General features: G+C 40.1%; 1 protein-coding gene across 1 annotated transcript in view; it reads right to left on the reverse strand.

Moving 5' to 3' along the window:
* Positions 1-15263, reverse strand: part of TACR3 (tachykinin receptor 3) — a 64563-nt gene that overhangs the window by 24713 nt on the left and 24587 nt on the right. Inside the window, exons 2-3 of the mRNA XM_030565506.1 lie at positions 11626-11814; positions 10554-10704 (exon numbers count right to left, since the gene is read on the reverse strand). Coding sequence (XP_030421366.1) covers positions 10554-10704; positions 11626-11814 — 340 coding nt within the window. The remainder of the gene's footprint in view (positions 1-10553; positions 10705-11625; positions 11815-15263) is intronic.

A 15263-nucleotide genomic window follows, 5' to 3' on the forward strand; every position in this document is an offset into this window, starting at 1 on the left:
GGGAATTGTACTCATGGTATTTTGGCCCTCAGCCATTAAAAAAGCTTGTGATGAACATAAATAAAAAAAAAGTTAAATTCCCTGGGCTGTGGTGTATGCCACACAGGTGCTGAAATAGTTAATTGGAGCTGGAGCATTCAATGAGGCCACCAGGTTGTACCTGGAGGGTGGACTCTGCCCAATGAAAGATGAGTCCCAGCTGGTTGTTATAAAAAAAAGAAGCCCAGAGTAGAAGGGGGTGAAGTCCAGTGGGAGCTGCGGGGAGAGAGAGAGAGTGCGGGGAAGGGAAAGAACTTTGCAGTCCCTCTCTTGGCAGTCCTGCAGGGTTGAAAAGGAAGCCCAGGGGAAGAGCTAGCCTTGGGATCCTCTCCTGAATAGAGATCTTTGGCAAGAGGCCAGGAGGCAAACAGACAAGCCATTGGGAGCCCCTGCCCTGGAAGTAGGGTAAACCCTGAGAGGCTGTGGAGCATGAGGAGAATACAAGTACACAGTGGGCCTAGGATGGGGCTGCGTGAAAAGCCTGTAGACTGGCTAAGGTAGGAAGAAGCCCAATGAAGAAGCAGGATGGGTCTGAGTAGATGACATTGCTTGCTTATTATAGATTCCCTGGCCTGAAACCCAGTGGAAAGGGAGGGCCTGGGTTTCCTACAGGCCCACTCAGAAAGGTGGTGTGAAGACACCGGGGCAAAAGGACTAGTAAGTTTAGAATTGGACTTGGTGTGAGGCTGGTGAACTCTCTTACCTGGGAGAGTGACTATAAGTGACCTGGCTGGAAGGATGAGTCACAGAATTATAGAAATGTAGGGCTGGAAGGGAACTCAAGAAGTCGTCAAGTTCAACCTTCTGTGCTGAGGCAGGACTAAGTAAACTTAGACCATCCCCAACAGGTATTTGTCTAACCCATTCTTAAAAATCGTGCAATGATGGGAATTTCACAACCTCCCCTTGGAAGCCTATTCTAGAACTTAAATACTCTTATATTTTATATATTAGGAAAAAATTTCCAACTTAAATTTCCCTTTCTACTAATGAAGCCTATTACTTCTGCTCTTTTCAATGGACATGAAAAACAATTGATCACCATCCTCTTTATAACAGCTGTTACAGTATTTGGTGACTGATGAGGTCCCCCCTCAGTCTTCTTTGCTCAAGATTAAACAAGCTTATTTGTTTAACCTTTCCTTACGCCAAGTTTTCTAAACTTTTAAAATTTTTGTTCTCTCTCTCCAATGTGTCCACATCTGTCCTAAAGTTTGGAGCCTAAAATCATACACAATTCTCCATCTGAGGCCTCACCAGTGCTGAGCAGAACAGGACAATTACCTCCCTGGTCTTACATATAACTGTCACTAATACATGCCAGACCATTAGTCTTTTTCACAGTGGCAAAATATTGACTCAAATTCAATTTGTGATCTGCTGTAAACCCCAACAGCTTTCCAGCAGTACTCCCACCTAGCCAGTTATTCCCCATTTTGTAGTTGTGCATTTGACTTTTTCCTTCATAAGTGAAATACTTTCACTTATCTTTGAATTTTTTCTTGTAGAATTCAGACCAGTTCTCCAGTTTGTAGAGGTTATTTTGAATTCTAATCCTGTCCTCCAAAGCACTCGGAAGCACTCCCAGCTTGGTGTCACCTGCAAATTTTATAAGCATACTCTCTGTTCCATAATCCAAGTCACTAATGAAGATATTGAGTAGAACTGGACCCAGCACTGACCCCTGTGAGACCCCACTAGATATGCCCTTCCAGTTTGACAGTGAACCATTGACAAAACTCTTTGAGTATGGTCTTTCACTTAGTTATGCATCTACTTTACAGTAATTTCATCTAGACCACATTTCTCTGGTTTGCTTATGAGAATGTCATGTGGGACTGTGTTAAAAGCCTTACTAAAATCCAGGTATATCACATCTATTTCTTCCCCCTTATCCACAAGCCAGTAACACGTTAGCCCTGCACTAATCATCATCTTCTCTTTCAAAGTGTTTGTTGGCAGGGAGAGCCAAATGTGGAGAGCCTGCTATGCCATGACAAGGCAAGCCAGCAGAGAGTGCACTCTTCAAAAGTCCCTGTCCTGCAAACTGGGAAGGGGCTGTAAAAGCAGCTGCTTTTCCAGACTCACATCCCATTTGACACTTATGGATTCAGGACATTTGTGGAAGCACTTTCATTACTAGTCTAATCACTATAAAGGATTTATGGATGTTGCACTGAACAATATAATTTTTACAGGCCTACAATAATCTAAAATGTTTTTCTACTTAAACTTCATATGTTCATTCCAAGTAACATTTTCAAATGTTAGATATCAGAAATTGAGAAAATGTTTGTAATTATTAATTATGGATCCAATAGAAGAAAATTCACAGTAGTTTGTCTGGGCTCTTTCATAGATAATGTACTGCAGTTACTGAGGTGTAAATTATTTTAGCCCCTGGATGATAAAATTGCTTTAATCAAAAAAAGGCTGAAATGCATTCTTGGATGAAAAGAGCATACTTACTAAATTGCTCCTGGAAGGAATACCCAGTTAGCAGTGCCATTGCAGTGACATACAGATACAGGGCAAAACTGCAACCAATCTTCACTTGAAATAGCTTGGTTACTGTGAATACGTTACATCATTGCCACCTACCACGTGCTATCCCACCAATTTAATTACCTAGTGTAGACAATGCTTTAAAAGGACAGTTCAAGAGGACTGCATTTGTTGACTTACTCCATGGCTTCTGTGCTCATCCATCCTTGATACTAATTTCACATACCATAAATCTGAAATTAATTTTCATTAAGTCCAGAGTTCATTCATCTAGCTTCATTACCCAAGCCACCTGTCCTGCTTGTTCACATTTAGTAAACAAGGCATTGAAGTTTAATGGCCTAATGAATCCCATAATTAATTTTGATGGATGTAATAGGTGGCAATGTGAACTGCCATAACAGCCTCAGGTTTTGAGATAGGATCTCTGTCAACACATCTGAATAAATTCTATTGTCCACTTTATGTTATGTCCTTTTTGTAGTTTCTTGTCTTGTAGCTATGTCTTCTGTTCTTACCAACTCTATTCTTAACAAGTTTTAATATATAATCACTGACCTTGCTTTCCAGCATGTTGCACATCTATGATGTAATACCACTGCTTTATTTGACTTAGAGAGTGAGAAGGTTTGAGAATAAGTCTGGCAAATCTTGATAGGGATAATAATATTGTCTCATTAATTGCAGCTTTAACTCTTTGACTTTTTCCTTTTCACTCCCTATAGGAAGCTGTTCACGTAATGAATACCATTATCTTTCCCTGACACATTTTAATAGCAGGCACATCTATTTATCATCTTTTCTACAGATGGGAAGATTATCTTTTCATGGAAAGATTAGGTGTTACCTTACAGATAAAGAAGCTTTTATTTAGAGAAAACATTTTTGATGTCCTTTTCAGAATAAAAAAGGGCTTGTGTCAATGACATCTGTCTGAGATGCAGCATAGAAGAACAAAGCACCAAAAGTGATTTGACTTGAAGCATTGCTTCCCAAGCAGTATCTTACTTTAGGTTTAAAGAGACAGTGGCAGATGCATGTGGCTTTGAAGCTTGTCTCACTCACCAACAGGAGTTGGTCCAATGAAAGGTATAATCTCACCCACCTTCTGTCTCTAATATTCAGGGACCAACCTGGCTACAACAACACTGCATACAACTTTTGAGGCTGGCAGTTCCAGAAATAACTTCTGGGTGTGGTAGTAGCAGATAAAACAGGAATATCACAGGTCAAGGCAGATGACAGTCACTTGGCCACGAAACTTTGTAATGATGTGCTGGAAATACATAATTTAATGTACTTCCAAGAAGGAAATAATTTCTCTCCTGTCTACTTAGACAAACTTGAATGGCATATGCAATGACTCTTAACTGGAGGCAGGATCTAAAGCTTTCAGAGGAAAAAAAATACTAAGAATGCCTGCCATCTAGTTTAAATAGTATGTAATTTATTCTGAAAACAGAAACAGTAGTTTAATGAAGGGAAAGGGTCCTTCTCTGATCAAAAATTGTGAAAGCATGAAAAAAATGTTATTTAAGGTTGCCAGTGATGCGAATTCTAACACTGAAGTAAAAAGTATGAGAATCCAACATGTGAAAACTCTTTAGACTACTGTCTAATGTTAGCGAGTAGCACCCCTATTTCTCTTTAGTATTTTATATATTTCATACAGGATAGAGTGAATGTGTATTACCAATGGATTCTTTGCAGTGCTATACAATAGCATTGTATAATGCCATATACACAAGCCTGTGACCTTGACATGGTGTCTGGATGTGGCGTCGTGTCCTTAGTCTGTGTGTGCTGATAACTTGGACAACCTGCTCTTCCTGTATGGGTTGTGTGGCATGCCAGAGAAAAGTCAAGAATATTTCCTGAGGATTCATTTGTTGAGCTATATTCATAAATAGCTTCTCATTCATGAGTTTGTTAAGGATCACAATCTTAATATTCTAGCTGTGATGGAGAGAGGGCTCAATTCTATATGCAAGGTGAGTCTAGCAGAATTCTGTCTGGTTACATGTGGAGAGTGGAGAAGTGGCTATTTCTTAGCGTGCTTTATTGACATTTTTAAAATTTATACCCAATCTTGTTTTCAGCACACTACTGTAAAGTGTTTGCTTAGGGGTGCCTTAATCTAAGGTTGCGTTGAGCCTCTAGAGAGCCACTTGAAAACAAATATTTAAAATGTCTTGTTTACCTACCATAACTTGTCAGTCTTTTATTCTGGGTGAGTTTTCCAATTTTCACCTCGTTATTCTAACCCTGCCTCAGAAACAAGTAACTCTGTCCTCTTTTTATATTTGGCTTCCCACAGTGTGTGGCTTCTCAGATTCACATCAAAGATCATAATCTTCACTTTATTAAATCCAAACAATCAACAAACTATTTGGAGTATCTTTTTGTCTTTAGAAAGCAATCTTAGATACCTATATTCTTGTATTCTAGGCTTCCTTATCTCACACATAGTATGTTACTCCATCAAATAGCGGGGGTCTCATCTTAGTGGTTATGACATCCTTCCTCTTTTAACTACTATTTCAAGATCTAGTTTTCCAAATTTGTTCACATAATTGACACTACTGCACCTGCGTGCTTACCGATTTACTTCCTGGGATACTATGACACAGTGGGAAACGTTATATGTACTTCCAGGCTCATAGGACCACAAACACTTAAACATTTTGGGCAAAGGTCACGCCTGGCTTTTATTTATGTTGAAGTGAAGAAGGAAGTTGAGTTGAGGTTGCATGTTGAGAGTGTCAAGAGAAGACAATGTGGACAGAATCAAGTGTTGTAGTCATGAAAATTGTCAAAACACACACACAGTGGAGTATCATTAGTATAAAATTAATAGGTAAAGATGAAGCTAGAGAAAAGATGGAAAATGCAGAGGGTCAAAGAATAGAATTTCCTATTCTTGGTCTAATCATTGGCCCAAGACTCTTACTTCATCTTATCAAAACAATCTTTGCCACAAAAATGTTGTACCAGAATTGTATTACAATCATCTCTCACAGAATAGATAGAAGCAAGCTATTACTTTGACCTTTACAGTATATGTTGATTATTCCCTTTTTACCATCTCTGCAAAGTTACAAGGGGAATTGGAATTGATGAACAAATAAAATAAAGAAAACTGTAGTGGCTGACAAGCTAGGGATGAATGTGCATTTTAATGTTAGGGTGATTTTGACACTAACATTTAATAATTCCCCATATTTATATACTTATTCAAAGTTTCTCATCTACAGACAATTGGCCATGGAAATTGTTTCTTCATGAAAATGATTATTGGATGAGAGCACAGCCGAGAAACATGAGTCAATTCTCATGGCAAAGATTTTAATAAGAAGGAAAAATATCTCCCAAGTCTCAGTCTTGTTCTTGTTCTAAAGTTCAGATTGGTGTTGGGTAAACCTCAAAGGGGTTGGCCACTGAATTAGATTCAGGGAAGCATCCAAAAGTTCAAATGTATACGTAGCAGTATCCTGCAGACCTGTATATGTTAGCAAAAAAATCTCTCACCTCATTTCCAGAAATAATGCAACAATAGCCTCTGTTGGGATATTTCTGTCCTTTCCTTCTAGCCCTGGCTGAAAGAGGAAGTTGAGAGATTCACAAATGGAGAGTGGGGGGAATCCAAGACAAAAATCCATTCCTAATATCAGGGCAGGGCTTAGTTCAAGTTTTGAGCATATACTGGAGCAGGTGCTGCTGCAGCTGGGGGGAGTGAGGGGAGGGGGCAAGATTACTAGTCTACCAGTTAACCTGGCCCTGGGCTGGAACATCATGTTGGGTGGTGGATCCTCTTCTGTCTCTCTTGGAAACTGATACTCTCTAAAATTCACCCATATTGTCCTGAACTTTTGAAATGCCGCAAAGCTGGGGCCCTCCAAAATACCAGGAATGGTTTTACTCATCTCTAGATGTAAGGTGATCTTCCTTTAATTCCCACATAATTTGGAAGTTACTTTGAGAGCAATGTGGGTGTGTTGCAGTGCTGCATATAGACAGAAAATGGGAATGTCTTCAAAGCTGTTGATAACTTGATATGTTGTTTAGGTGTTAACCATTTTCTTAGCAAACTTCTAATGACTTCGTTAGAAGTTTTAGGTGTGCTGTTCATTAACTGTTAGCATTTCATATGCTTTGACCACCATTCCCAATAATCTGTACCTCACTGCATAATGTCAAAATCCCCTAGTGTTGTATATTTACCTTTCGTAATAAAATGCAATCAGCACAGGTAACTAGCCAAGTTTCTCTTCATTTGAATAAAGGCAGAGCTGTAGCTTTTTTTATTGAGTGTTGCAGGAAGAACAAATAAGAACCGAATTTGGAACCTGATCTATTCATTTGCCTTTTCGAGTGACAATTACAAATTAATCTTTCCAAATACCAGTTGCCTCACAAATCATACCTGAGACCACAGAAGTGTAATGGAAGAGCTGTCTAAGAGCTCCACTAATAACACTGCTGATGCCATTACTTTACGTCCCATGCACTATTAATCCTCTTATTGTACATTTGCAAAGCATGAATTCCAGTGCATGTCTATTGTAGGCAGAGAGATAATGTGGAGAGGCATAATGAAAACAGGGGCTTGCCATCATGTTAAAAAGCCTTTAATTAATGAGGCATTTCTTGTCTCTTGTGTTCATTTAAAGTCCTAAATGGTCATTGTTTTAAAGGATTGAAGGGATTTAGTTGGACTATTAGCAACACAAAGTAAATGCCAGCTACTCTCTTCAAAGCCTTCTGGCGTTCAACATAAATTGTTCATTTCATTTTATTATCAAATGTGTTGAATTTCTTTGATAAAGTGGGAAGGCTTGGCTCACCTAGTTCAGGAGCTTGAATTTAATGTTTCCTTCCAAACTCCCTTTTGCAAATTGCATTCGTTACACACAGTCATTTCTCAGTTTATCTTCACTGTCAAACCCTTGGCACCATTCATCGTTTCTTTTTCTGACGTAATGAGGAGGTATAGGTAATAAGCCTGATAATTGCCCAGTAAAGAGTTTCCACTGCTAGGGTTTTGTAATAAAGTTCATTTTGTAAACATAGGAAACCTGTTTTTGGATGAGTGATGATATGAATGGCAGATTCATTCCCGCTCCTGTGGGAGATAAGGACTCCATTAAAGATCTAAATAGAGCAGTATGGAAATGCTTTCTATATTTCTTGAAATGAATCTAAAGCATTAGCTTCTTGGGGGAAAATACAATTAAGTACATTTTCCAGATTTCCTTGATAATTGCATGTCAGTTTTCACTTAGTTTAAAATTAACCCCCGCCCCCACTCTCACAAGAATAGAGTTAAGGCAATAACTGGTAAGAGAATCTGTTAAGAGATGTCAAGTATCAGAGGGGTAGCCGTGTTAGTCTGGATCTGTAAAAGCAGCAAAGAATCCTGTGGCACCTTATAGACTAACAGACCTTTTGGAGCATGAGCTTTCGTGGGTGAATACCCACTTTGTCAGATGCATTCAGTGGAAATTTCCAGGGGCAGGTATATATATATGCAGGCAAGCTAGAGATAATGAGGTAGTTCAATCAGGGAGGATGAGGCCCTGTTCTAGCAGTTGAGGTGTGAAAACCAAGGGAGGAGAAACAATTACAAAACCAGTTTCTCCTCCCTGGGTTTTCACACCTCAACTGCTAGAACAGGGCCTTATCCTCCCTGATTGAACTACCTCATTATCTCTAGCTTGCCTGCATATATATATACCTGCCCCTGGAAATTTCCACTAAATGCATCTGAAGAAGTGGGTATTCACCCACGAAAGCTCATGCTCCAAAACGTCTGTTAATCTATAAGGTGCCACAGGATTCTTTGTTAAGAGATGGTTGCTTGAGCCGGGCCTAACAATTGCTTCTTTAAGAGTTGCTGGCACTTTGTCCTCCAGAAAGGAGCTGTTCAAAGTCCTTCCAATGTTTTCCACACTGAGTTTTACTAGTTATTAAGGACATGCTTCCAACTTGCAAGTGGTAGACTAAACTTCCTTAAGCATCCCAGGGCTGCCCAGAGGATTCAGGGGGCCTGGAGCAAAGCAACTTGGGGTCCCTTCCCTAAAAAAAGATTGCAATATATTCTCATGGGCACCCCTGCAGGGCCCGGGGCCTGGGGCAAATTGCTTCACTTGCCCCCGCCCCCCCAGGCGGCCCTGAAGCATCCAGGACTTGAATGAGTGAAACTGGTTGCAACCTATACAAAGAAGACATTGCATTAGTTGGTCTGTAGGTTGACTATATTTCCCAAAGGGAAAACAAGATACTACATATTGCTAGCCTGAGCCTTCCCCATCCCCCCAGGTGGGGCTAGCCCAAGCCACTCACATGGGGTCCTTCCCACTCCCTACCCTGAGTAGTGTTGAGCCTGGCATTGCCTCTCGCTGCCCAGCAAATCCTTCTGGGAATTTGTCCCATTTGCTCTTGCCAATTGATCAAGCTGGCAAGAGCAAACAGGAGAAATGCCAAGTTTTGTCAAAAAGGTTGGGAGGGCTGGGATAGGGCTTAAAAAAGGGACTGTCCCAGCCAAAAAGCGATGTATGATCACCCTATCCCCTGAGACACAGCTGTGCTACCAATTCATGAATGTAAAGAGGGACTCAGGGCTATATGATGTATCCTGGGCTCAGAAACACCCTTGGAAGCCTTGACTTCTCCCTTCCTAGGTCCTCTATTCTAAGAGTGTGATCACTTGTATTGTCTGGGAGAACCTCCTTCTATGTTCCTTTATATGTTTTTGAAACAAGTGAAGCACCAAAGAATCCATCCTATGGTTTCATGCATATTGAATTGGACTTTGGGAGTCCACAAGTTTTATATGTAGATGGCCAGCAAGTATGGATGGGTTTAATTAAGGCTGATACTTATTTACATTAACATAATTTTTGTATTCCAAGGTCACGGCTGTCTAAGACACAACACTTGAAAGTAGTAGCAAGCAGAATTTGGTGGTGTCCTCCTACGTGAATTTTAATTGTGATGGAGAGCTGGTGGGAGAGTTGGAATAACCGATTCATAAGTATTTCACAAAGTGTTCTGTTCAGTTTGTTATGACTCATGGGATTATGTTCATTATTCACAAATGTTGGGATAACTTTGGGATGACCAGTCAGACTACTTGAGTATGTGCTCACCAAAGCAAGTTAGGGTTCCATCATTGGGCCCAATATTTGCAAATCCATTTTAAAGAATTTTAGCACAAATAATTCTTTATCTGAAAATGAATAACAGAAGGGCTTATATATTCGGTTACTATCCTACTTGGAATGTTCTGTCGTCCATTCAAGAAGCAGAAACGATACAACCAGATTCACATGACCAATTGCACAACTACTGAGTGAATTGTCAAAGTAAATGGTTCACTAACAATGTATAAGCTGAAATATTGATTATACAAATAATTACAACTAATGAAATACATTGAAAAAATAATTCAAAGGCTCAGTTTGTTGATTCTCACTATAAAAGGTGCTAATTTCTAATGTATATCCTCCATTAGATGAATAGATAAAGCAGCTCTTATCTGTGTAGTGAAATAAGCCAGTTCAAAAACCTGTTAAGTCAGAGAAAGATTCTCATTGACTTCTGCTGGCTTTGGATCAGGTCAATAAAGAGCTACTGTTCAGAAAACAGACAAAGCTGAATCCAAAGTTCCAGGATCATCACTTTAGTTCCGTTAATAATGCAGACCTTCTATTTCACATCTCAAGGACACAATTGTATGCCTGACTAAATGTTACTCAGAGCCCCCTAGAACTGGAGTAAAGAGTTAAAATCCAAACATTTACATCATTTGTTTGAACAACAACCACACTGGAAAAAAAAACCCAGTCAAAATCAATTGCGATTTTAACTGAGAGTTCTTTTATAACTGTCTCAAATGCCATTCTGTCTGAAATAAAACACTTCCAAGACTTTACAACATAATTGCTAGTGATTTCAGCAGGAAAAAAAATCAATATAAACTTACTTAGCAAGATTTAATGGAACAGTACCTTTCTCTTAGCTTTGAGCTGCTCCTGGTATTTGTCAGATGTGTCACCTGGAATCTCTCCTCCCCAGAGGGTAATTCCGACTATGGTATAAGTGATACCCATGACAAGCAGTGGAAAGCAATACACTAATACAATCACAATGACATGATACCTGCAATAAAAGAGCATTGAACTGATAAATGCTTTGAGAGGGACTATTCAGATACAATTTTCTGAATGTTTGAGAAATAAACAAGATATTTTCTCTACCTAAAGGATCAGCATCTCAGATGAAGTAAACAGGTGCCTATTTACACCACCTGGAGATTTGGCCCAGTATTTTTTTTTTTTACTGTCAGTCATAAAAGTCTTAAGTAAACTGCATTAAAAGCAGACAGAAAGACAGAAAACTGTTTAAGATCTGAATTCATTATTAAAACCTATAGTTCTGATTCTGAATGCATACTGCTATTAATCAGTAGTATCTCATTGAAATCAGTGGAGTTACAACACTGTAAAATAGTGTTACTGAGACAAGTTTTCTGGGTAGCCAAATATTGCACAATAAAGTACTGTACCCATAAACAACTTTTTAAATCAAAATATTTGAAAAACTGGCATCTACAACTACTGAAATCAGAGTACAGACTTTGTCATTCACCCTGCAGCGCATGGGGATGCCTCCAAAACCTATATAATGTATGTCCTAGTTTTTGTGGTAGTGTAGTGAACTGCTATCGAAGAGCAGACACAGAATATTAACTTTGATCTTGACAGGTACATGGAAAGAAGATCTCCTTCCATATAAATTTGTCACTTATAAGTAATGCGCCATCCCAAACTCATGCAGATTAACGGCTAGGTCCTTAAGTGGTGTTAATCGGTGTAGCTCCATTGTCTTCTGTAGAGCTATGTCAATTTACACCAGATGAGGATATGGCTGAAAATCTCTGTAACCCACATTGTGAGCATGGGATAGGTACAGGGCTTGGTTTCTTGGTCTGCAAGTTATTCTTGCCATCCTGCTGCAAAATTAAAATAAGCCCGCAGTTTAGATCTAGCCATGCCTGTGTTTAAAAGCAGAAAAGCTTACGTGAAATGCTGTTTTGGACCACCTGGCCATGCTACATAGCAAAGAGTTCTTCCAGGCATCACTTTGGTTATGGAGTAGAGACACTGGGGAAATGCAAGCAGGAAAGCCAAAATCCATATACTGCCAATGACCACCTTCGTTACAGTTGCAGACAGTCTGGGCTTCAGGGGATCGATAATGGCCATGTATCTGTACAAAAAACAAACAAAAATCCTTCATGTGAGAAATCTTCAGCGATGACTTTGTTCCTGTATCAAACCAGCTTGTGCAAAGGAGTGAAAAGAAGATAGTTATTTTCTTGTCTTGGGAAGGCCCAATGGTATTATATTCTTCAAATGATCAGTGACCTGACCCAGCTCCCATTAAAGTCAGTGGGAGGGTTCCCCCGCACCCCATTTGCTTGAATGGAAGTTGGTTCAGGGTCTTACTGTATGTCTACACTGCAGTTAACCCCCCTGGCTGACCTGTGCCAGTGGACTCAGGCTCACAGGGCTCGGGCTAAGGGATTATTTAATTGCAGTGTAGACATTTGGGCTAGGGCCTAGGCTCTAGGACCCTGTGAGATGGGAGGGTCCCAGAACCTGGGCTGCAGCCTGAGCCCAAAAGTCAACACTGCAATTAAATAGCTCTGTAGCTTGAATCAGGTGGCATGGGCCAGTCATGCGTGTCTAATTGCAGTATAGACATACACTACAAGAACACATGTTCTGTAAATAAGAATGAGGTTGGGGGAGAACCACTGAGCTAAAACCATGGCAAAGGTGGTTTTTTGTTTTTGTTTTTTTAATTTCCAGCTAAAGGGAATAAGGAATGTTGTTAAAATGAACATTTTATGTTCCAAATACTTGAACAGTTTTCCCTACTTTTCTGTATCTAATAAAAGGTTAAAGCGGTTTTAACAATGTACCTGCCATGGTACTAAGGCTGAGGACTTTTTATACCAAACCCTAAACCTTATTTTACACTGTTTAATGTTGGACAGTGATTGGGTTATGTTAACACTTTGGCCGGTATATTCCATTTATGTTAACACAACAGTGGTCTCACAGAAATGCCTGTAGTAATGTAACAAACCACGTTTGGCTCGTGATCAAGATAGGATGCTTCAGTAATTGTTTGCTGCAAACAACAGATTTGTTGTTAAATTTAAAATTAACGATCACATTGTAAAAGTTACACTGATGTCCAAGACCAGCATATGGCCACAGTCTACTTTAAGAGCTGCCCTGTATCTAGAGAAACTGATACATATCCATGCATTTTATTAAGTAGGCATAAGTTTCCTTTCACGCAATCAGCAATACAAACAAGGCCAGATTGTGACTGGCCCCTGTAAGGTGGGAGGTTGGTGAGGGGAACTTTACCTTCTTGTCGCACCCCTGCCCAAACAACACAAAAGATGAAGGCACTAGTAGAAATGTGCGGCTAAGTCAGGAAAATGTTTGCAACCTTTTGCGATTTTGTTAGTGATGCCTGAGGCAGAATAGCATCTGTCTGGGTCTCCTGTAACTGTGTTGGCTATACGTTTAAGGTGGTACCTCATAGAAAACTATCAAAAAATAGGAAAAGGTAGCTTTTCAGTAATTACAGTCTCTTCAGGAGGACACAGAATAAAGAACATGATGGAAGGAGCAGGGGGTCTGGGGAAAGGTGTGATTTTAAAAAGTGAAAATTAACTTAATCTTTCTGCCTTTTGATCTCTGCCTTGATGGAAAAAGCAAATCAGAACCAGGACCTCCAGTCCACACCTGTATAGTTAATGTGCTTTTTACATATCTCTGCACAGCTCTGTTTTGAGCTCTAAACTGAGTTCCAGATTAACACTTTTTCCACTCAATTCCCTGATCACTCTCCCCCCATTTCATTTCCCAACACTGGTGAATTAAAAAACTGATTCACAAAGGGTTGATTTTTATTATTAATGAGCATGTTGCAAGGCATGGGCCATCCCCATCTTGTAAAGAAGTGTTTCCTTTCTGTGAAAAGCCCAAAATAGCTCCCAGACTTACTGAGTATGTTTATTTGATCTGATGCCCTAAAGTTTTCAAAGCCATGAAATGGGAAGCCTGGAACTATGGAGGCTCTCTGAGCTTCTAAACTCCCCGCCATGGAGCCAGGAGCCTGGAAGTCCTTGGATCAGCATCTGGGTCTGTGGCTGTGGGGCAACCCTGCCCTGGTCCTGGAGACCCCAGGGAGATGAGGGTCCTGGTTCCCTGTGTTGCCTGACTCTTAAGCAGGCAGCCCTGGGGATTTTGGAAGCCCTGGAGTCCCTGGCACAGGGCAGTCTGCATAGTAGGGGTGCCCCAGAGCTGCAGACCCCCTGAACCCTAGCATCTGCTCCCTAAACTTGACATTCTTATCTATTCGAGTCAGCAGCTCCTATAATCCCAGGGAGCATATTTTGTTTTAGAAATACCATGGATCATAGTTCCTGAAATGAAACTTTTTCGGGTTCATGGGAAATTTAAAAAAAAAATTTGTTTCAGTCCAAATCAGAACAAAACCAAGCTTCCAAATTTCCCTGGAACTGGAAATCTGTAGTTTGGGCCAGCTCTCTGATCCCTAATTACTGATGTTTTCTATTGGGTTTCGTGAACTATTGCTTTTTCCCCACCAGCAACTGCAGTTGTTGTGTAAATTGCAAATCACACGTAAACTAACAACACTAAAGGTTATACTCACGTCCACATAGTATTTATCTGTTATGAAAATATTAAGCCTAGCCTCTTAAGGGGAAAAGAAAACCCAGAGGACTATGGATCATTCATCATTAGCTGTTTTTGAACTGTTAAAAAGAAGACATGTCTCTTCAGGTTTCACTGTCTTACCAGTCACAAAGTTAAATACTAAGTCAGCAGCAAATTTATGACTAGGGATTTATTATGGTGTTCTCCTCTCTCTCCTCCAGTGAACACCCCTAGCATCTGCCCACTCATCCGTTTGTTCTTCCTTTCTCTTTCTACCCTATGTACTGTCTCAACCTAATTTTCAGATGTACTGAGTATCAGCAAATCCCACTGAAGTCAGTGAGAGTAGCAGGTGCTCAGTACCTCTCAGAATGAGGCCACTAATAATTTTGCAGTAGTTTCTAGCACTACAGATTACTTGAACTACACACATGCAGAGCTGGGGGTGAAACCTACAGACCTCTGTAAAGAGCTCTGACATTTTGACTGAAGGGAAAAGGTATGTTAGCTATCAGCAACAGAAGGGTTCTTAGTGTATATCTAAGCTGCAACCAGGCAACAGAGTGCAATGTAGTCACACAAGTATAAGCCTTGATTCTTCAATTGGCTGTGCATGGGGGGACTTCTGTGTGCATGCAGAGGCCAATTTACTTCAGCAGGGCTCCAAGCAACAGGCCTGTTGATATGCAGTTAATATAGAACTGGAGCCATAGAATGTCCAATCTTGCTACCGCTGAAGTCAACGGCAAAAAATTCTCACTGACGTCATTTGGTTCCAGATTGGACCTCACAAGACTTTTGGCACCAGTGGGAACAAGCAGATATTCTGTGCTTCTGAAAAGTCATGCCGCAAATGACTAATTCAACAAAAATAAGTGGGATGTGTGTGTTTGTGAATCAGAAATGCAAATCAACAGAAAAGATTTAGTGCAAAAAAAATTAACTCTATGC

This window comes from Gopherus evgoodei, chromosome 5 (assembly GCF_007399415.2).
Source record: "Gopherus evgoodei ecotype Sinaloan lineage chromosome 5, rGopEvg1_v1.p, whole genome shotgun sequence".
NCBI classification, from domain to species: Eukaryota; Metazoa; Chordata; order Testudines; family Testudinidae; genus Gopherus; species Gopherus evgoodei.